Source organism: Rhinopithecus bieti, unplaced genomic scaffold (assembly GCF_001698545.2).
Source record: "Rhinopithecus bieti isolate Rb0 unplaced genomic scaffold, ASM169854v2 scaffold_18620, whole genome shotgun sequence".
NCBI lineage: Eukaryota > Metazoa > Chordata > Mammalia > Primates > Cercopithecidae > Rhinopithecus > Rhinopithecus bieti.
Window position 1 is genome coordinate 759,113 of NW_016809631.1, and position 24,608 is coordinate 783,720.

General features: G+C 35.9%; 1 protein-coding gene across 2 annotated transcripts in view; it reads right to left on the minus strand.

Moving 5' to 3' along the window:
• The window catches only part of PHYHIPL (phytanoyl-CoA 2-hydroxylase interacting protein like), a 73,910-nt gene extending 50,228 nt beyond the window's left edge, over positions 1–23,682 (minus strand). The window contains exon 1 of one of the 2 annotated variants that reach the window (XM_017889927.1): positions 22,597–22,950. In XM_017889927.1, the coding sequence (XP_017745416.1) occupies positions 22,597–22,624 (28 nt within the window). In that variant the 5' untranslated portion in view covers positions 22,625–22,950. Of the gene's footprint in view, positions 1–22,596; positions 22,951–23,253 lie in introns of those variants that run through there. The other variant, XM_017889926.1, reaches the window with a different exon arrangement.
• Positions 23,683–24,608: the final 926 nt, after the last annotated feature.

Here is a 24,608-nt window from a genome sequence, read left to right on the forward strand (position 1 = left end):
CATGTCTCATATCACATGAGAAAAAGTTGTTATATCAGGATAACATGAGGAAAATGTCTACAAGGAACTGGGTAATTTTATCTTATTTTAGTGTAACTTTTAAGTATATTCACTTGACGTTCTTTTAAAAACTTTATGAGGCCGGGCGCGGTGGCTCATGCCTGTAATCCCAGCACTTTGGGAGGCCGAGGCAGGTAGATCACCTGAGGTCAGAAGTTCAAGGCCAACCTGGCCAACATGGCAAAACCCCGTTTCTACTAAAACACAAAATTAGCCAGGCATGGTGACAGGTGCCTATAATATCAGCTTCTTGGGAAGCTGAGGCAGGAGAATCACTTGAACCCGGGAGGCGGAGGTTGCAGTGAGCCAAGATCACGCCACTGCACTCTAGCCTGAGCAATAAGAGCAAAACTATCTCAAAAAAAAAAAAAAAAAAAAAACTTTATGAGACACCTTTCTACTGGTCCTGTCTAAATGAGTGCCTGGTCCTAATAAATATTTGTTGAGTGAATGATAAACACGTGAATGAACTGACATATGGAAGCATAAAAATATAAATATATAACTAAAAGCATAGTGGAGATGGCACTCCCTACCAATGTTGGCAATAAGTAATATGTTAAGAAAAAAAAATCTCAGATTAAAGCGAATGTTAAAAGGTCACACATAAAATAAAAAGGACATACACACAAAAGGGAACAAAATCAACATAAACTGAGAATCTGGTCCTTGAGTTCTCCCAGTTGACATGAGAATGAAACCAAACTAAATTTGTACTAATCCAGGACTTTGAAATTCTCCTCCTCTTTCTTTTTAAAATAATTCTAGTTTGACTGACAGGAGAAATTTAAAGCTCCCACAAAAAAGGGTTCTGCTAAAAGTCATCATATACGGACTCATTACATGATAAAACATAACTTTATGTAACTTGTAACCATTTAGACTATTTAGAATGGTTATGAACTGTCACCTCAAATTATACCATCTACCCTAATAGTAACATAGAATTTAAATGGCAGCAGTCATCAATTTTCATAATATTTTAGTGTTAACTTAAGGTCCAGTCTCCTAGCAGGATAGAAGATTTTTAATTTAATATTTCTACATGCTGACAACATACTTTATGCTTTGTTTTACTTATAATAGTTCTTTATATAAAGTTTTCAGAAACTTGGTTTATTGGCCTAAACCCTACATATATTCTATAAATCCTTTATATTCTGAATCTATATAAAGACTTCCCATGGAATTTGATCTTGATGTAAATTCCTGTAACAGCATGTAATCCCTTAGGCTTTTTTTACTCCCTTTCCAGTCAATGGAAAACAACCCTTATACGTGCATCTAAATGAGCAATTTACCATTATTTATGGTCTTTTTTCAAAAAATTACACTTTAAGTTCTAGGGTACATGTGCACAACATGCAGGTTTGTTACATATGTATACATGTGCCACGATGGTGTGCTGCACTCATTAACTCGTCATTTACATTAGGTATTTCTCCTAATGCTATCCCTCCCCACTCCCTCCACCTCACGACAGGCACCGGTATGTGATGTTCTCCACCCTGTGTCCATGTGTTCTCATTGTTCAATTCCCACCTACGAGTGAGAACATGCAGTGTTTGCTTTTCTGTCCTTGTGATAGTTTGCTCAGAATGATGGTTTCCAGCTTCATTCATGTTCCTACAAAGGACATGAACTCATCCTTTGTTATGGATTCTATGGTGTATATGTGCCACATTTTCTTAATCCAATCTACCATTTATGGACATTTGGGTTGGTTCCAAGTCTTGCTATTGTGAATAGTGCTGCAATAAACATACGTGTGCATGTATCTTTATAGTAGCATGATTTATAATCCTTTGGGTATATACCCAGTAATAGGATGGCCAGGTCAAATGGTATTTCTAGTTCCAGATCCTTGAGGAATTGCCACACTGTCTTCCACAATGGCTGAACTAGTTTACAGTCCCACCAACAGTGAAAAGTGTTCCTATTTCTCCACATCCTCTCCAGCACCTGTTGTTTCCTGACTTTTTAATGATCGCCATTCTAACTGGTGTGAGATGCTATCTTGCCGTGGTTTTGATTTGCATTTCTTTGATGGCCAGTGATGACGAACATTTTTTAATGTGTCTGTTGGCTGTATAAATGCCTTTTTTGAGAAGTGCCTGTTCATATCCTTTGCCCACTTTTTGATGGGGTTGTTTGATTTTTTTTCTTGTAAATTTGTTTAAGTTCTTTGTAGATTCTGGATATTAGCCCTTTGTCGTCAGATAGATAGATTGCAATCTATGGCCTTTTTAGCAATCACTATATTCTGCAGAAGTTATGGGTGCTGCAGTTTACAACCTTGTAAATTATTATGTATACATAGTAGGTTTTAATCCCTAAGTAAAAAATATATTAATAAAACAGTTTGAAAAATCACGTCTAAGGTACTTATTGATTTTATTTTGTAGAATGATATTAGTTAAGAGCGTGAGCTTCAGAAATAGACAAACTGGTTCAAATCCTGACTCTGCTGTTTGATAGCTACATGAAATTAGACAGGTTATTTTACCTCAATAATCCTACATGTTCACAATTGAAAAATGGAAAGTTTGAATTGAATAGTTTTGAAGGCACTTCTTAGGCCTAACATTCTGTTTCTTTAACTCTGGTTATAAAAAGTAATATTATTTAAGCACTCTAAGCTGTATAAGCACACCAAAATGGTATGAAAGTGGTATCATTCAGAATAAGGAAGCACAGACACACACATCTAAATTACCCAAGTCATTTAGCAAAAGTTATTTGAGGTTTCATTATCTGAACAATAATTGTTGAAATTCTCCTCTTACCCATTCATGTGAAGACAATGTTACTCTAATGCTTCAAATCTTTCCTTGGCTCATCATGTAAAAAAGTTGACATGGAATAACATTTTATATTTTTAAATTTTATTAATTTCTTTTCATTTTAGATTCTGGGGTACACGTGTTTAGTGTATATGTATAACGGTGGGGGATGGGCTTCTAATGTATCCTATTACTGAAATATTAGACATTGTACCTGGTGGGTAATTTTTCAACCACCACTCCATCGGGATAATATTTTAAATTAGTCCTTCAAGACCTGGCATATTTTCGTCTCTAATCTAATCTCATCTAACTCTCAATCTCACCCTAACCCCAGTCACTACTAAGCCTTTATTGGAGTGATTCCTTATACCTGGTCTACTACTGCCTATGTAATCTTTCACTCACTGTTTACTACTATCTCCCGATAGCTCATCTATTTTCCCAACTTTTCCCTCCTAACTTCTATTTATCCTTCAAATTCTTTTGCTTTACTCTCATGACCCCTATCTCCACCACAAGTCAGTTAAGAGAACTTCCTATATATTTATCTGATAGATGAACTAAAAATAAATGATAAACCTCTAATCTTCAAGTAAGGTTTCAAATATATTTATAACTTTAAAAATATCAAGGCCCAGATTCACCTTTAATATTTTAATTCATAATTATGATAAATCATTAGCAAGCATTTTAGTGTAATTCCAAATTTCATTATTCAATGGCTGAAACTAGAATTAGGAAGGATTCATTACATTCTGATTCCTCAAAATCATCATACCACAGTGGGATTGGTCCAAGAAGTGACAGCACCTAACAAAATGAGAAAGCAAATATTAAAGAGATCTAAGTTCATCTTCCTATGCCCATTCTATCTCTGTGCTCCATACCACAAGAGGACACAAATGCAAATCAAACCCCAAGCAAAACCCTGAGTAGCTGGCAATAAAAACACACAAATGAAACTATACTATTCGACCTAGGTTAAAAAAAAGTAATGAATATAAATAATATGTAAGAGGAGCACAAAATAGTTTGGAGATAAAGTAGATGTTAATGAAAACAGGTAGCAACTTTTAAGACCAAATGAAAAGGAAAGTAGGCCCTGGAATTGTTGGTAATTGTAACCAACATGTACAATCCTAAATAAGTAAAAGTAAAGTGTTGACTCAAAGACAATAAATACGATAGCTCAGCCAGAATAGAAGAAGATGGTTATAAATGTGAAAGAAGAGTAAAAGCAGGGAATACTGGCCCTGGCACAAAGGTACAGACTTGCATTATTCGTGGAAAAGCAGTCCACTTTGATCTTAGTGAACTTTTGGAAAGAAAACTCACAAAATGTAGGAAAAAAAAGTACAGCTGACTAGTCAGCCAGGTGAAGTTTGTGAACAACAGGGTGACAGATGCCAAAACCAAATGACCCTAAATAGAGGTTCATGAAAGACCCTGCAATAAGGTTCATGAAAGTCCATATATATGCTGCATTTGAATTAAGGTTTCTTAACAGGGAAGACAGGTAAAAACTTCTTCTCAAAAGATTATTTTCAGAGAAAGAATAAGATGGGACTGGAGGAACAGAAGACTGGTGATGGCCAGATCATAAAGGAAATTTTGTTACTCAGTTATAGAGTTATAAGAGATAAAATCAGATCAGACCACTGAGGAGATAGAATTCAAGGGATTTTTATCTTAATATTTTTTGTGAAGAATGCCCCTGAAGGTCAATGCCTGAGAAACTGGGGAGGATAATGAGAACATCTTTTGGAAAAGAGGACTATCATAGGTAGCAGTGAATAGCAAGATGCTTCTAAATTTGTGGTGGTGTTTTAGCTCCTTGATGAGCACCTAGATTGAGATTTCATATACACAACTAAAAATTACCTTAAATTGTTTACCTCTAGTGCCCAGGGAATTCATCTGAATTGCTATATACAATATAATGTTAAAACAGACATTTAAGAAATCTTTTTGACAATAAAGAGTATTATAATTGCGTAATGAAATCCATCTTTGAATACATTGGGTGGATTTATTTATTACAGACACACCTTGCTGTGTAAAGCAAGATGTACAAAAACAGAATATAATACAAATCTATTCTTGAAACTTTTTCGTGTCATACCCCTATATAAAAAACGTTGACAGTGTACTCGGCCAGGCACGGTGGCTCATACGTGTAATCCCAGCACTTTGGGAGGCCAAGTCGGACAGATCACAAGGTCAGGAGATTGAGACCATCCTGGCTAACACCATGAAACCCCCTCTCCACTAACAATACAAAAAATTAGCCAGGCGTGGTGACTGGTGCCTGTAGTCCCAGCTACTCGGGAGGCTGAGGCAGGAGAATGGCATGAACCCGGGAGGCGGAGCTTGCAGTGAGCCAAGATCGCGCCACTGCACTCCAGCCTGGGCGACAGAGCAAGTGACTAGGTCTCAAAAAAAAAAAAAAAAAAAAAAAGTTGACAGTGTACTCTTAAGTGCAGTCATTTCTTTATAAATTATACATATATATACTAATATATTATGAACATTATAGACTGGACAAAATAGCAATTTAAAATTATGAAATACAAAATAATTTTCAATATTTTATTTTATCTACTTCAGAGTAAAACATTTTACTAAAATATATGAATATGTGTTCTTATTTTGATAAACTTGGTTTAACATTTTGTGACACAGCAATTCAATGACCAATTCTAAATTTAGTTTATTTAGATACTTTGTTTTAAGGGCTATCACAGTTGGAAAAGATACTACACAAGAATGGGTACATCAGGCTGGGAAAGTATATCACTATCTGTATGTACAAAATGCTAAGCATATGCCAATTATACAAATGTACCTCATGCACATAGAGTATATGTGATAGTTTGATGTATCAAGTGTTAATCTGTATAGCTAACATGAATAAAACTTTTTCTTATTCTAGGTAATATAAAAATAAACATTAACAAAAGTTCTATTACTTTATTCCATGGCCCAATTGATTATCTATTATGCCCTCTAGAGTTCATAAACGTCACTTGAAGATCATTACAATATAACCATGGCATTTACAAAAGATACTGTTGAAAGTATTTACATTTGTAAAAACAATTAAAGCATACAAATTCCCAAGTAGTAGAATACAACAGAAAAATGTTAAGTAAGCAATGGGTTTGGAGACATGGTAACCTAAAATAGTTTAAGCTGAAGGAATTTGAGAAAACAACAGAAGCAGGAAAGTCACTCCTTCTCCTACCCTTCTCCCCTGAGGCAGGTTATAAGACCTTCACTGGAGAGATGTCCTCCCTATACCTGCAGAAAAACAATATCCTTATCTCTGAAGACATAAGGACACAGAGGTGAATATGAAGAAAAAAGTCTTGCTAAGTTCCCACCAGCTTATTACCATGAAATCATACTCTTTCGTCTTCCAATTATATTTCTCCATGACTGTCCACTCTTCATTAAACTAACATTAAAAAAAATACATAGGTTTTACCCATTTCTTTGGGTTTTCATTTCCTTATAAAGGCTCCCACGTCATGTACAGCTTATATTAAATAAATTTGTATGCTTTTCTCTTGTTAGTCTGTCTTTTGTTACATGGCCTCAGCCATGAAACTAAGATGAGAACAAAAGACGTTTTCATCCCCTACACAATACATTCACATACTCTTAATGATAATGTGAGATTAAAAGTCATTTTAGGGGGGTGGAGCAAGATGGCCGAATAGGAACAGTTCCAGTCTCCAACTCCCAGCGCGAGCGACACAGAAGACCGGTGATTTCTGCATTTTCAACTGAGGTACTGGGGTCATCTCACTAGGGAGTGCCGGACAATTGGTGCTGGTCAGCTGCTGCAGCCCGACCAGCGAGAGCTGAAGCAGGGCGAGGCATCGCCTCACCTGGAAGGTGCAAGGGGGAAGGGAATCCCTTTTCCTAGCCAGAGGAACTGAGACACACAACACCTGGAAAATCGGGTAACTCCCACCCCAATACTGCGCTTTAAGCAAACGGGCACACCAGGAGAATATATCCCACACCTGGCCGGGAGGGTCCCATGCCCACGGAGCCTCCCTCATTGCTAACACAGCAGTCTGCGATCTAACCTTTTGTGAAATATTTTAATTCCTAATGGCATTACAGTCATATCTCACTTCATTGTGCTTCAGTTTATTGTACCTTGCAGATTCTCTGTTTTTACAAATTGAAGGTTTGTAGCCATTTTGTATCCAGCGTGTCTGTTGGTACCATTTTCCAACAGCATGTGCCCTTTTTTATCTCTGCATCACATGTGTTAATTATTGCAATAGGTGAAACATTATTATTATTATATCTGTTCCAGTGATCTGTAATCCATGATCTTCTATGTTACTGTTGTAGTTGCTTCTGTATGCCATAAACTGCATGCATAGAAGATGATACACTTAATCAATACATGTTTTGTGTGTTCTGACAGTTCCACCGACTTGCTGTTTTCCTATCTTGCCCCTTCTCCTGGAAGGAGAGGCTCTGTACTTCCTGAAACATGGCAATATAGAAATTGGGCCAATTAATAACACCACAACAACCTCTAAGTCTTCAACTGAGAGAAAGTATTGCGCATCTTTAATTTTAATCAAAAGCTAGAAATGATTAAGCTTAGTGGGGAAGTCATGTTGAAAGTTAGGGGAGGCTGAAAGCTAGGATTCTTGTGCCAGTTGGCCAAGTTGTGATGCAAAGGAAAAATTTGTGAAGTAAGTTAAAAATGCTGCTCTAGTGAAAACATTAATCAAGAACGCAAAACAGCCTTATTGCTGACACGGAACAACATTTGAGTAGTCTGGATAGAAGATCAAACCAGCCAAAAAATATCTTAAAGCCAAAGCCTAATCCAGAGCAAGAGCCTAACTCTCTTGAATTCTGTGAAGGCTGAGAGATGTGATGAAGCTGCAGAAGAAAAGTTTGTAGCTAGCAGAGGTTGGTTCATGAGGTTTAAGAAAAGAAGCCATCTCCATAACATAAAAGGGCAAAGTGAAGCAGCAGCTGCTGATACAGTAGCTACAAGTTATCCAGAAGATCTAGCTAAGATAATTGATGAAGGTGGCTACACTAAAAAACAGATTTTCAACGTAGAGGAAACATTATTCTATTGGATGAAGATGCCATCTATGACTCTGATAGTGAGATAGGAGAAGTGAATGCCTGGCTTCAAAGCTTTAAAGGACAGGCTGACTCTCTTGTTAGGAACAAATGCAGCTGGTGACTTTAAGTTGAAGCCAGTGGTCACATACCATTCTGACAGTGTTAGGACTCCTAAGTGTTAGGCTAAATCTACTCTGCCTGTGTTCTGTAAATGGAACAACAAAGCCTGAATCACAGCATATTTGTTTACAGCATGGTTTACTGAAATATTTGAAGCTCACTGTTGAGACCTACTACTCAGGAAAAAAAAAAGATTTCTTTTAAAATAGTACTTTGTCAATATTACTATTGACAATGCATATGATCACCCAAGAAGACTGATGGAGATGTACAAGGTAGTTAATGTTATTTTGATGCCTGCTAAGAAAACCTCCATTCTGTAGTCCTCAGATGAAGGAATTTCGCTTTCAAGTCTTATTATTTAAGAAATATATTTTGTTACACTATAGGTGATAGATCTAGGCAAAGTAAATCAAAAACCTTCTCAAAAGGATTCACTCTTCACAATACCACTAAGAACATTCATGATTCATGAGAGGCCAAAATATCAACACAAATAGGAATTTGGAAGCAGTAGATTCGAAGCCTCATAGATACATTTGTTGAATTCAAGACATCAGTGGAAGTAACTGCACGTGGTGGAAATAGTGAGACAACTATAATTATGAGTAGAGCCTAAAGAAGCGACTGAATAGCTGCAATCTTATGGTAAAACTTGAATGGATGAGGAGTTGTTTCTTGAGCTGGAGTACACCCAGTGAATATGCTGTGAACATTGTTGGAATAAAGACAAAGGATTTAAAATATTATGCAAACTTAGTTGATAAAGCAGTGGCAGTTTGATAGGACTGAGTCCACTTTTGAAAAAAATAACTCTGTGGGTAAAATGGCATAAACCCGTATTGCAACTTACAGAAAAATATTTCGTGAAAGGAAAAGTCAGTTGATACAGTGAACTTCATTATTGCCTTGTTTTCAGAAATTGCAACACCCAGTTCCACCTTCAGCAACCACCAAATTGATCAGTGGTCATCAACATTGAGACAAGACTCTCCACCAGCCAAAAGATCCCAACTCAATGAAGGCTCAAAAGATTTTAGAATTTTTTTTAGCAATAAAGCATTTTTAAATTAAACTATAAAAAAAAAGTCATTTTAAAAGCAATTAAATTCTAGCACCAAAATAAATTAAGCAATACCTTAAATTATATAATTAATATAATAGTATTAATCAATGCAAACACTTTGTAAAACATTTTTAACAAATCCTTTTCTCCTTTCTGTTTTCTTACATCACTACACTTTTCTTTCTCAGGGGTCATTTTTTACTTAAAATAATGTTTTGACATTTCACAAGAATTCTCTATGCTCAAAGAAAACATAAAGAAACATTGACAGAAATGCTGGGCAACAAGCTTTCTACACTCACAGGTAAATGCCAGAAATTCAGCTGTCTAGGGTGCTATTAAAATTGTCAGTAATTAAATTGTCCTATTTAGCTACCTTTGACATGGTCTATAAACAGGTGAAGTTAAAAATGCTGGATCTTTGAATTTCCAATGTTTAGTACATACTTCCTCCCATAAAAATTTCAGAGATAACTTAAGAAACCATTGTTTAAGACAAATTAGTTGGTATCACATTTCACTGCCATTTTGCCTTTCTGCCAAATTCTTCTGAATTTGACAACAATGAAGAACACTGCAGAACTAACAGAGAACACTACTGCAGGGAAAATAATTATTCCTTGATTAATGTGTTTTCTAAGTTTAGATATCATATTTCAGATTTTCTTAAAATATGGCACATCAGCATTCCACAGTGCAATGAAAATAAGTAAACACACACATATTATCTGCAGTAAATAGCACTATGCATGTACTCAGGGAAATATATTTAACATTTGCATTAAAATATTATCATATTATAGTGAAACTAGGTGGTGATTCTATGTTATAAAATTAAAATAGAAAAGTATTAACACTGTAAGAAAAGAAATTGGAAAACATTCTTGAAATTATTATGAGGGTAGCAAAGGAAAACATTCAATTGTGGATCCATATGAAGCTCTTAGAAATACAAAAAAGTTAGCTGGTCGTGGTGGTGCACGCCTGTAATTCCAGCTACTCAGGAGGCTGAGACAGGAGAATTGCTTGAACTTGGGAGGCAGAGATTGCAGTGAGCCGAGATTGCACCACTGCACACCAGCCTGGGCAACACTGCACGACTTTGTCTCAAAAACAGCAACAAAAAAATTATATAGGTAAACAAATACTTTTATAATACATAGTGCCAAACAAAAGTTCTAGAAGAAGTAGATAATTGTATTTGGAATTTGGAATGTTTATCATTATTTTAAGCTTAATTTCAATTCTGTAAATTTTATCATTAGAATGTAAATATGTAAAGTTTTTAGCAAAACAAGTAGTATAAAGAGCAAATTCCAGAACCACTGCTTTTTTAGTTTTTAGGGCTTCCTTTTTTAATCACCAAAATAACAGCCAAAAAAGCTGTATCAAGCTATCAAGCACCATATAAATTAATATTGGATATACTGGATTACACCAGAAGAAAATATATAAAAATAGGCTCAAATATTCAGTCTTAGCACAGCTTGAAAACGTTATAGAAAACTAAAAGCCGTATTTATTAAAATAGAAGGTGTATCTACGTTTAAACAAAAAGACTGCAAAAAAACAAGTTTATAAAAAAAAGACTATGTCTTATTGTAACCTAGCACTCAACAAATACCCTAGTAAACATTAAAATTAGTAAGTTCAAGGTCAAAAAGAAAATCTTGGACATATACGTTCAATTTAACAGCCTTAGACACAGATTTGGTGAAGATTTTAATTTTCTTTAGGCTTCACTGTCACTCTTTTTCCGCTAATTTGAGTTCCAACAGTTCACTGATTTTATGCACTGTATTTATTTAATGCAACACAGATTATGTTGCTTAAGGGGGAAAAATTAATCTAGTGTATTTCTACAGTAAGCACAGATAATCATACATTTAGTTCTCTTGTCAGTCAAAATAGGGGGGAGAAATCTATCAAGCACACAGCTTAGGTTAATTGTATTTCTTCCACGTTAACTGTCCCAAATAACCACAACCCACCAAATACAATTATATCTAAAGTAATTAATTTTCAAATGATCCTTTCAGATACCACACACATACACAAAAGGCACAAGCATTCTAATTTACTCACTCTAATGAGCAGTTCAACAACTTGACATGGGTCTCAAAGACTGACTAGAAGATGAAGGAGGAACACTTGATAAAGAAGAAATATGACAAGAGAAAATAGCCTAGAGAATACTACCAAATTTTCAACTTTATTCTCAAACTCTCTCCCTACGAGACACAGATAAATATTTCTAACAGCCTTCTGAAAATTTCCATCTAGATATTCCATAGATATTGAAATCTAACTTGTCCAGAAAGGACTGTAATAGTTTGTCTTCAAGCCTACTCTTTAATATTCCCCCCAGTTAACAATTCCTATTTTATTTGCTGGTAAAAAATGTACCCCATCTCCCAATCTAGCAAATTTAGTTATCCTCAACAACTCCTTTTTCATATGCCACACTTCCAGTTTGATCACAAAGTTAACAGATTTTTGTCTCAGAAATGTTGGTTAATTCCACCCCTAATTTTATCTATCTTGTCTTAAAAATCTTACTTATTATCTATAATTGCCATTTAGGTATTTACACTCTCTGAGTTTAATATTCCCAGTTCATTCATCCAATGGATGCCAGAACACTGTATCTAAACAACAAATATCTAATATCTCTTCTCCACCTAAGAACTTCTTTGGCTATGCTACCGAAAGCATTGCTTCTCTAAGCCTGGACCCTGGATCACCAATACCAACATCCCCTAGAAATTTGTTAGAAATGCAAATTCTTGGGCTCCATCCAGATCTAAGGAATCAGAAACTCAGGGGATAGGTCCCAGCAATCTGTTTTAGTAAGCCATCTAGGTGATAAATTTTGAGAACCACTGACCAATGACTTAAATATTTTTTAATGAAGAAGTGACTGAGAAGTGTATCAAACATTATCATTTAACTTCCTTTTTAATTATTTAAAAACTATTTTTTAAACTGTAATATAAATGGCAAACATTAAATTGTCCTCTATTATGTTATTTTGGGTCAACATTAAAAGAAGACTTTGCCTGCTACCTCAGTGCACAAAACCGCACCATGTGCTAATAAAAGGTGTCGCTCTGTTTCATGTGTTTGTTTAAATTCAAGCCAGCAAGTATATGTTCAAGTAAAGTTTTACGAAGACATTATGTACTTGAATGCAGAGTTCAATTAGTTGCAGGTAAGGCTCTGGTTCAACTGTTTGGCCCTTCCTCTCTTAAACAGATTAAGAGTTTACTATGAAATTTGCATGTTTCTTCTCTAATTGTATTTGTGATAAAGTTAATCTTGTTTGGGATGTAAAGTTATACTTTTTCCAGTGTAGGAAATGAAATAACTATCTCTAAAACTAGAAATGAAACTGGTTGAAAACAGGAAATAACAAATTTAAAATGGATATATTGTTACTTATTTGACTCAAGATATATTAAGTCTTACTATTAATTATTACCTTTTGAGTTTTCAGCATATATTGACCACAGTGGTAACTATGCTCAAAATGAAATAAATATGCTGAAAGCTCTCAGGAACAGTCACTCAAGACTAAAATATAATGATCGTCATCTATCATTATGACTTACATTGTAGTGATAAAAACTGACAAATTTTCATTGATTTTTTTATAACAAAGTTGGGCAAAATAGTGATATGGCTGCTGGCAAATTCCATAATTTTGCAGTAAAACATACAGTGACTGAAGTTATTGCGAATCTAATCATTAAAATGTAATCAGAATAAAGTTATCACCTATGAACAAAAGCATACACAATTAGAGAAAACCTTATCAAATCTTGCATTATTGATACTGCAACAAATGTTAAATGAGTGAGCTGTTGTCAAAAAACTGAAACAAAATATTGGTACATATCTGAAAATGTAATACAAAAAATATTCATCACATATATCTAGTTAATTCAAATGCTGAGATTAGGTAAGATCTTCCCAATTTAACTCAATGAGAATATATATGGGTCAAATCTCTACATTTGCTTTTGCACAAGTTTTTTAACTAGGTAAATTCAGAAATCATAATACAATACACAATGGAGAAGAAAATGTTAATGTCTAAATCAATTTTTAACACACCATTAACTAAACTGTCAGAAACGTTGAGACAACTATATTGAGGCAAATAGATAACATAAAAAATCGCAGGAATGGTAGCTCCTATAAAAGTTGTTGCCAGATTTCATCAAGTAGTAATTATACACTAATAAGGATTAGATATTTAGATATTTAAAAATAGTTTTGGATAATCACATTTAAACTATCCTTTACACTGAAGTTGTTGGGAATTTTTTCTGAGCTAATTGTAAGGTTAAGAACAGAAAATTTTAAAATTCATTTTCATACCAAACTTAGCTGAGTGTCCTGAATCAAGGTATAAATATTCTTTGAAAACAAGAAACACTTTCTAAATGTAATTTTAAAACTCTGAGAAGTATCTTTCAAATATAAGTAACTAGGGAAAACCAATTTGGTTATCTAGCTCTTTAATAAGCTAAAGAAATTCAATTTGACAATACAGTCACAATATTACCAAGCTTATAATGCAAATAAGTTTTCAGAAATGAAATTGATTCTTACAGTTAAGACTCATCATGCAAGGAAAACAAATTAACTGTTCTGAAATTTTAACAGAATCAGCAGCCAAGTATGAGTTTTAAAAATGTTATCAATAAATATCTCAGAATGATACAAGACTTTATCATCAAACAATGAAAAAATGAAATGACTGAATAAATCCGATTCTGTCTCACTTAACCCTCCAAATGAAACATTTCTTCTTTCATTATTCAACTTTGGACAAAAAATCCTAATTTCTCTTTTTGGTCTGAGTTTATTTGAAGAATATCCTGAGAAGGCCAAATGACTTAAAAACATTACAATTTGCCACTACTTATTTGTATGAACCAGAATTTTCTACATATAATGCAATAAAAATAAGATACAGAAATATAGTGGATGCTGAAGCTGATATAAAATAGTAACTTTCAAGCATAGCTGCTAATTTAAATTCCCACTATACCACTGATTGACTTTATTTGAAAAATGCTGTAAGTATAAAATTATAGGACAGTTATACAATAAAATGCTACTTTTATTTGTTGAACAATGTTATATTATAAAACAAACATTCTCCACAAATTAGAAAGTTTGAAATCTAAGATAATAAATCAAAAATTCTAATCATGGCATAACCTAGCTAGCCGTAACTAGCTTTCACCTTAATTTTCCACCAGGCACACTTCTTTCCTCCAGCAATACCAAATGCTCTGCATTCCCAGAATACATGATTTTAAGCCTTTGTTTATTCTCTTATCTCAGCCAGAAATGCCCCTCTCCAAATTCTTCTTCTGGCAAATTTTTATTTTATTTTTAAACCTCAATAAAATGTTGCTCCTTAGACTCAAGATAGGATTAACCACTTTCTCTTCTATACTCCGTTACAGTATTTATCAAATATTATTATCTACTTAAACATATTGATTCTCAAAATAAATTGTCTTCCTAAATCTGTTGAACCCAGAATCCAAGTTATATCCATTTCTGTGTTCTTTTTTCCTGTTCTTAATTCAGAACCTACAGTTGGAATGCATATAAAATAAATAAAATAGTAAGTAGAAGAACAAAAGAAAACAAAGTAGGCTCTTAACTGGCTAAGGGAAGTTCCTATAAATTAGTCATTGAACAAAAATAGAATGGCACAGTCCTCTAGCTCATGCTACTTAAAAATGTGGTCTACTCACAAGCAGTAGTCTACAAACTATCAATCTGTGATGAAATTAAATATAAAAATTAGGATTAAGCATTTAGAAACTTTTAAAGGAATTTAACAGTGGATTTTACTTCTGTTGAATTCATTTGTTATCATTTAAATTTCATTTTTCTAGAAATCCTTTTTTAATATTCTTAATAAGCTTCACACTGTAACAGATTGGAAATTAAGAAAAGAAAAATAAGAGGGTCCTTTATAGACAGCTTGAGATAGACTATGGAAGACAGAAAGATGAGTATGATCTTGACTCTTTTTAAAATAGAGTTTGGTTTCAAAGGAAGAATATGATATTTACATAAATCTTTGTAACATGTATCAATATAATTATACGTATTTCTCAAAGTTCACACTATCTTTGACACTTTTTAAAACACATCTATTGATAGAATTATAAGTGTACATGGAAACACATGTGCATATACAGCATTTCTTTTTAACTTATTTATATGAAGGCTAGATTTCAAGTTAAAACTAGGGCCTGTTTCTGTCACTGCTTATCAGACACAATGGTATAGGGGGCCATCCATCTTTGACTGACTCCATACAGAACTAACTTACTGCCTGATAACATTATTCAACTCTCTACATCCCTCTGCCTGACTCACCTAATCACAAAACCCTGGAAACATATAAAAGCAAGATGAGTACACCGTGTTTTTTTCCCCAAAACTCTCTTTGCAGTATTTTTATTCCTATCAAGAGAGATTAACTTATGTTCTCAATCTTTTGCACTAAGTGTTGGCAAACTTTTTCTATAAAGGGCTAGACAGTAAGCATTTTCAGATTTGTGGGCTATGTGGTCTGTTACAGCTATTCAACCCTGTTGTTGTAGCAAGAAAGTAGCCATAGACAGTATGTAAACAAATGAATATGGCTGTATTCCAAAAAAAATTTACTTACAAAAACAGGTAGCAGGCTTATGGATTTTGCCCAGGGACCATAACATGCACGCCCCTGTTCTATATCACAGATATAACTCTAAAATGCAGCCTTTAAGGACCTATTGCACAGTAGATGATCAAAAGTTACATAATTCTTATTGGCATTTATCATCAGCTTTTAAAGTGTTAAAGACTGAGAGATTCACCAATATTCAAATTCATGCAAGATGAGACACTATTTCTCAAAAAAATCAGAGTATACTGAAAAATCTTTTATGCCTTGTCTTTATTGGCATATGTCTAAGGAAACTATAAGCCTTTCATACTATTATTAGATAGCAACATTCCTACAGGCTATAGAAAACAAAAATACAGATCTATTTACACTAGTTGCCACAACCACTACAACAAATGATGTATATGCAAAATCCCCAAGGAGCAGCCCCTTTTAAATGAGCCACAACATGGCTCAAACAGTCATAATATAACAAACAAAACTAACGACAATTCCAAGTATGATGTTCTTGGTTCAACTCACATCTGTTGAGCATCTTCAAAATATAGGGCACTTATTTACATTTGTAACAAACCTGGTTGTAGATTTATTTCATCTTTTTTGTTTCAAGCTGGATGTGACCACCCCTTTCCCTCAAAGGATGAGATACAAAGCACATTAAAGGTCACTGTAAAACTGAAGTTAAATCCTAACCTTTCCCTTTTCACTTAATTTCCAGTCTCCCTAGTGGAATATGTTTCTATGAGCAATGCTCCCCATTCTAGAACTCTTTTCCCCAGAACACAAGAATTGCTGACCTTTTAAATTTCTAAGGGTTCTCTTAATGTTAGATTTGAAACATCTTCATATAACTCAAAATTCTTTTGCTTTATACTAATCTCTCAAAATGTCTCCTAAGATTCAACAATATTTTTGTGGAGATAGCTCAAAAATCACTATTTCACAATCTTCTCTAAACTATTAAGTGGTTAGTTTTGTATTGTATTGATTCTCACAGTATTATCATCAGACCTTGTATGGCCTTTGAGGAGTGAGAATAAAGAAAATAAAAAGAGCCTTAAAAGAATATCAGTGGGTAATCTCATGGGGAAACACACTGAAACAATAATGACAAAGCAGTATATAATATTATTCCGGTAAAACAATATATATGAGAGAGATATGCCCCTAGAAAAGTGCTTAGGACATATTTGGATATTCACTGGCTCCTAAAATCTGAGATGTAAAAAATTAATGTCATCAGAATGTTTAAATATTATTTTCTTTATCTTTTTGCCTTTGCTGTCAATGATTCTTCATATTTCCCAGACTTAAAATCCTGAAGTTATTCCTGATTACTTTCCATGTTGCCTGAAATTTCAATCAATCGTGAATTCCTCATGATTCTTTTTTGGTTTCTTATATACCATTTCCAGTCACTACCCTTAACATATACAGAATGCTGAAGCTTTCTACCTATTTTTTTCTGCTCAGACTGTCCTATTCTTCTATACATTTAAGTATTCTCCAAACACTGATCTTACTTCTCAAATGTATGTATATAAAATATAGTCTGCTCAAAGGACAGTTTAACTACTGTCCCAGCACTTTGGAAGGCCGAGACGGGCAGCTCACGAGGTCAGGAGTTCAAGACCAGCCTGGCCAATATGGTGAAACCTCATCTCTACTAAAAACACAAAAATTAGCCAGGCGTGGTGGCAGGTGTCTGTAATCCTAGCTACTCGGGAGGCTGAGGCAGGAGAGTCACTTGAAACTGGAAGGCAGAGGTTGCAGTGAGCTGAGATTGCATCACTGCATTTCAGAAAGAGTGAAACTCCATCTCAATAATAATAATAGTGATAATAACGAAATATTTTAAAGTTTAAAAGGAGGTATAAGTTTTATAGTAAAATAGGATTTAAATAATTAATAAAGGATAAAAAGATTCACATACAGAAATATAACAGAAATGGAAAATAAATCCCAGAAAGAGGCACATTCTACAAGGGAAAACTTATATTATGCATCTACTAAAGAAAGGCAGAGAAGGAAAACCAAAAAGTAGAAGGATTTATGTTTGCTCCAATGAGTGACATAGCTGTTGTTATTATTGAGGCCCAGGATGAAATATAAAAGTAATCAGGGATTACAAAAACTAGCCGGGCGCGGTGGCGGGCGCCTGTAGTCCCAGCTACCGGGAGGCTGAGGCAGGAGAATGGCGAAAACCCGGGAGGCGGAGCTTGCAGTGAGCTGAGATCCGGCCACTGCATTCCAGCCTGGGCAACAGAGCCAGACTCCGTCTCAAAAAAAAAAAAAAAAAAAAAAAAAAAAAAAAAAAAAAAAAAAAAAGTAATCAGGAAAGTATACTCACACAAGTTACAGGAAAAAGCAAGATTGGGCCTAAATGAGGAAGAAATATCAGTGGAGATAAAACCAAGTAATTTGAATGCTGTCTAAATAGTGTTCTATAGAGAGTGAATTTCTGACCCGGGCCTACCTAGGCAACAAAATAAGTTGCCAGTGTTAACCTTACAACACATCAGTGATTCTACCACTGGAGGGAGTCTGGTCACACATATCCTTTGATGTAACTTTCACTCTAGTAACTTTTTGGTCTTCCCTGGGAATGAATTAGAACCCTACCAAGAATATGAATTGGTTTAACACAATCTGATGGGTTTCAAATTTTTTATTTCTTTTAGTTTTTATTTTTATTTTGTTTCATACTCACTAATATCTCTGTAGTCATATTTGGGTCAAAGAAATTAATCTACACGCTACATGTCCTAGTATACATCTATCCTCGGAAAAAGTTAATAAAGAAAAACATTGTAAATTAAGAACAGAGAAGGGCTCTAAGGAAAATACCTAAACAAAGCAACCATCAAGGTTACAAGGCACATGAAAAATAGCGAACGGCAGATTTGAACTAGAAACTAAAAACAATTTTTAGGGCTAAGGTGATAAAGATATTATTGATAGGATGCTAAAGAGAAGTAAAAGAGTACTATAACTGTGATTTCAAAATTTACTAGTCTTTAAAATTCAGAATTTACAGATTCTAGTAATTACTCATGAAGTTGAAGTGATTTCCTAACTAAATAACATGTAACTGAAATTAAGAAAAACAACAAGGACCTAGACACTGGCAAAAAAAGAAATTTTAAAAAGCAGTGCTTCAATTCAAGAAATTATGTAGACAATATTCCATTCACAATAATAATTATTACTCTCTATTTTGTATTAATATCAAGACTGGTAAATTCTATGAAAGTAATACTTTATTTACTTATTTAAACAATCTTACAGAATTGGTATTACTATACCCACTTTACATAAGAAAGCTTGAGGCTAAAACAAGTTAAGTAATTTAAGGTTACACGGCATTCAAGAGCCAATATTCTAACAAGGGTGGTCTGATCTAAAATGGTATTATCACTATGCTATACTGCATGTCACTGAGACTGAGTAATGACCACCTTACATTCTTGTAATAAAGACTATTAAAGGTAACAGTTACGGGTACTCCTCTTAGATGTCTGCTTCAGAAAATGTCATTAAGGATTATCTAATATCACTGTGCTACTAAGCATTTGTTACTTTTATTTCAATAGTTAAAATTTGTTTAATTCACACGCCAATAACATAAATGAGGTCTTAACTGACTCACAATTTAAATAAATTTGATAAACTCAACATTCAAAGAAATTTATTTTTTTAAATATGTAAAAGAGATAAAATCTTTTTTTCCTCCATTTTTTTCCACATAAGTATTGTTAGAGACTAAGACAAGGAAATCTGTCAGCTTCTGCGTAATTTCTTTCCAATATGTTTCCTTGTTGACTACATCATAAACCCTGTGGTTTATACCGTATCTGGGCAGTCATAAAGTGCCCTACTCATAGAAATAATATTTGTTAAAGCTACAAGCCTTGAGGGTAGATTTAAATGTTTTAAAACAAATTAATTATGTATTTTTTCCTTACTATAACAAAGCTGGAGGGAGCTTACATACATGTAAGGCAATATATAGATAAATCTTTCCTGTTTAACAACGAAGAAAAAGCATATACATATATATTAAAAATATACGTTATATGTGTGTGTATATATATGATTAAAAGATGAAAAGCACAAGTAATATAAAATTCTGTGTGTGGGGTGGGAGCTGTTTTGTCTTGTCACAGGTCAGTGAAGGTCTGAAGTACCTATCAAACTGTAAATGGGCTCCCATATTATTAATGTTTCCAAACAAGAAATTTTCTCTTTCATTTTATTTGAAAAGTCATAATAAAAGTACATCATGTATGCAATTTGAGTATACTTCAGCACAGCAGAGATGGAGAAACAAAAATGCTCTTCTACTTGCAATAGGAATAGAAACCTCTAGATTTACAGTATATTTTCAGAGTAACACTCGGGCAAGGACCAGGTGCTGGCAAACAAAGTACACATGCCTAGGAAAGCCTATCCATGAGGTAGTGTGTGTGTGTGTTTCTGTGTGTGTGTGTGTGTAACTGTCTTGCTTAATTGAAAAAGCCAATTATATGACCATGTGGACTGCAACCCATATTCTTCAGAAACTATTAAATATTTTTAGAAACTATGAAAAAAATTGAATTATTATTGATAATGTAATCATCAATTCATAGGAAAATAGGCAAGTAACAGACAAAAACAACAACAAAAAACCCCAATGAAACATGAGAGAGATACACAGTTATGTTCACCAGCAGGCATAACTCTTGGTTGATACAGTATGAAAATATTATAAAATTAAAAACATCTCTGATTGGAGAAGGTAAAAGAAAATTTACATTTAACAATCATCCTATGCTTTCCCCTATTCTATTTGATTCCACTTCCAGGGAATTAATGTTTCTCTCATTTCTTTCATCACCAAATTAACAGTAGATTAAAATAAAGTGAGAAAAGAGCAAACAAAACAAATGTATTCTATCATAAATTATGAAATATGGCTCTTATTAGGTACTTAAACACATAAATACTCTTCTGTCCCATATTCTGCCACATCCTTTTCTATGTTACATATTTATAGAAGTAAAATAATGAGACTTGAGAGGAAAGAAAGTGAAAGGAGGGAAGCAAAGGGAGTAGAAAGCATCAGCTGAAAATTTCTCAATGAAATATAATGCTAAATAATGTCTGTTTGACAAATTTAATGCAACATTTCATACGTTGTTCTATTAAAACAAACAACATTATTCCCCTAAATTATTCCTATGAAGCCAAGTTAGTATTTTTGGAACTGACATGTAAGATAGGATAACAAAATAAATTAAGCATTTAACAACATCTCTAAACAAAGTATTTGCAAATTTTATACATCTTCTAGTAGAAGAGTTAGCTCTTTGTATTTGTTGGTACATGCTATTTTATAAAATAAAACCCTAGTTAATTAGTCTATGTTAAATTACTTGGAAGTCTGCAAATAGTAATTTTCATAGATGTTGCTTAGTGCCAGCACCCTCCCCAAAATTAAATGTTACATAATTTGTTTATTTTGCGGGATTCCTAATTTGAAAAGAAACAACTAAAAAATAATATCAGAATAAAATAGCTACTCCTCTAGGGGATCACAGTAAACACAGCATCAACTTTTGCACTCTGTTAACTCTGTGAACTTCATAAAAAAGTTTACATTTTCCCTAATATCTTTGAAACACGTGGTAAATGCAGTTTTAAGTATTGAAATTACTGGGTTCTGAAAAGCAACAATGAATGCCTAGTTCCAATAAGTACAAGAATGAGCTTTGACTATATCATTCCAATAAATAAAAATGAAGTCTACTTTTATTATTCTTGTGTTTCTCTCAAACCAATCTAAGAAAATAAAATATTTACAACTTGCAATGGTTACATTACAAAAGTCATTTCATAAAAGTATAAACTATAATCCAAATTACTTCCTATGTGTTATTAAAAATAATCTTTATAGTCTATAATCATGTAAGCTTACATATGGAATACCAAAATGATAAATTTTTAAAAATACCATAAATACGTGCACTTACCACCATGGTGACCAAAACAGTCTAAGAATAAAGGAAATACAAGCTGCCTTTGCAAGTGTATTTATTTATTCATATCCTACACCTGTTTCAGAAATTAAAGTGGTTTTGGTTTCAAAAAGTTTGAATTCTGGTTTCAAAATTATTAAATATAAACTTATATTAATAAATATAAAATTTGTTAATAAACAAATTCGGTGCTCGATGCTCGCTTGATATAAACGTGCTGAATAGCAATGCCCAACCAAGTGATTACCATTTAAATGACTTTGGAAACAAGATCTCTGCTCCCTATTTGGATTACGCTGATAAATTTTATGACCTTACTGTGAGCGTATAAGCATTTGTACATAACTTTGGTTAAAGAAATGCTTTACAATCATTACCTTCATATACAGTTAAACATTAATTTCATTTATAGTCAAAAGTATTCGGGGCCCTCTTGACAACATGTGCACTGTGCTTCCTCTGTCAGATGTAGAATTTTACAAATTATTCGGCCAATCAATTACTAATCAGACGATTTCTTTACAAATGAAGTTTTGTTCCACATTACTGAAATAGCAGACTGTAACTAGTCCAACTAACCGAGAAGCACTGTAACTAACCCCACTGCACACAGCACTAGCTTGTCTTCAACGCTCAGACCTGTATTCAATCAATTTCCTTCTACCGGAGCCTGTCAACTTCAACAACAGAATAAACGATATAATATCAACACGCAATGGTACCTACTCGCCACATAGTCTGAATCACAGCACATATATTAGGCCAATATTTTCCACAGTCTGACTCAGAGCCCAGGAACCACGAAGATTGTGTCTGTCCTTGGTGCTGAAATGCACCGTTTTCTGCGCCCTCACTGAAAACTGTCATCCTAATCCCAATCCAAGAGGCTAAAAAGACTTGTTAATGTGGGGAGTCTGACGATGGGAGGTTTAAAAAAGAAAATGATAAGTTTCTGGAAGAGATTGCTAACTAGTGTGTGTGTGCTGGGGGAAGGGGGTTGCTAGAAACATCCCGAGGGCATTTCCCCTTCAGTGCCCGGCGACCCAGGAAATTCGGACTGCGGCAAAGATCGGAAACGCCTCGTCGGGGCAGGAGCCGCGAGCAGGAACGTCGCCCTCGTCCGGGCCAGGCGGGCGAAGGCCGCGAAGGGCGCCACGGTTGTGGACAGCGACTTTCCGTGCTAAGGCGCGAGCCCCGGGGTCCTTTTGTTTCTGGGGTGAGGGGAGGGCGGTGGGCAGAGGGTAGCCCACATCTGCATTTATTTGCACAGAGGGGACAACAAAAGACCCTGCCGCCCTGGAGAGCGGCGTCGGCGGAGCCAGAGTGGCCCCGGCGCCTCGGCGCGGACTCGGTCCCTTTGCTCGCGGTCCCGGCCGCTCTTACCGTCCCGGTCGCACAGCTGAATGGCTTCCAGGCTGAGGTTTTTGATCACCTCCTCACAGGGGCTGGTGGGGCTGTTGAGGGCATGATCCAGGCGCGGAACCTCCATTTTTCCAACTCCCTTCTGAAGCCCGCCTGCTTCGTATCCAGGCTCTCTCTGCCGGCCGGGTGGGCAAGAAGGGCGGGAAAGGGAGGGGGAGTGGCAGAGGGAGGGAAGGAGGTCTGGGACGTGGTGATGCGGCGCCGAGGCTGAGGCACCGGGCTGGAGAGCCGCCGCGAAGGCGACGGCTGTGGCAGGAGATTCGGGGAGTGTGCAGCTCTGAGAGACCCAGCAGGACCTGGCGCGAGGACGGGAGGCGCGCGCTCCCGGCGGGGAGGGGACGCAGCGCGCGGGGAACGTGAGAGAGAGGGCACGACGCGCGCACGCGCGAGGGAGAACGCGCCCACCTGCTGGCGCGCGGCGGCCCCTCCCCCGCCCTTCTGCGCGCACGCGCCCCCACCTGCCCTCGAGCCACGAGCAAGGCAACCTGGCTCGTGAGGCGTCGGGCGACCAAGCGCGCGGGAATGGTGGGCGCTATACGCCGCCCGGCTGCCTCTCCCTCTCTCCTAGTTATAGCCATTTGGCGTCTTCTGTCTGCTCTTGGTGCGTGGCGAAGCCCGAGTTGGCCCTGAGGCATCTGCACGGGGAGGCGAGGGCGAGCATATTGGTTGTTTATCAAGAATTGGAAAAATAAGGGCCCAGACTCTTCGGACTCTCTGTACGGTATTGGGGTGTGGGAGCCAACTTCTTCCCCTGAAGGTCCCAGGATACTCGCTGCCCGCACCCTGCGGGATCGGCCGGACATTCCTCGAAAACAGCTGCGTCTGTGTGAGAAATGAGCGGATTACCTGAGGCGTTGGGGGAGGGGGGGGGCGGTTAGAGACAGCATTTTGCCCGTCTCCGACCCTGAGGCGGGGCAAACGTGGGAACTTCTTCATTGCCAGAAAGGTGAGGGAATGAGGAGATGCGGCAAGCCTGCTGAAAAGGCGGCGGGGCCAACAGCCACGGGACCAACAGCCACGCAGCCTGCCTTCGCCGTGTAGCTTCATTCATTCATGCATGTAGCAAATAAGTATTCAGTGCTCACCCTATGCCATTGTTCTGGGCGTCAATGAAGGGAGGATAAATAGCACCTGCTCCCATGGATTTGGAAGGAATATTTGCTACAAGAGCTAATGAAGATTGACTTGTGCTTCCTCAAGCTACCCTAAATTTGTGTGCCCGTTGCTTTTAATTGCATTTAAGATTCTGCAGTGCACTTAGTGGATGTGCAAACGTTTTAAAAATAAAAGAGAGGTCACAGCCTATTGACCTCTGT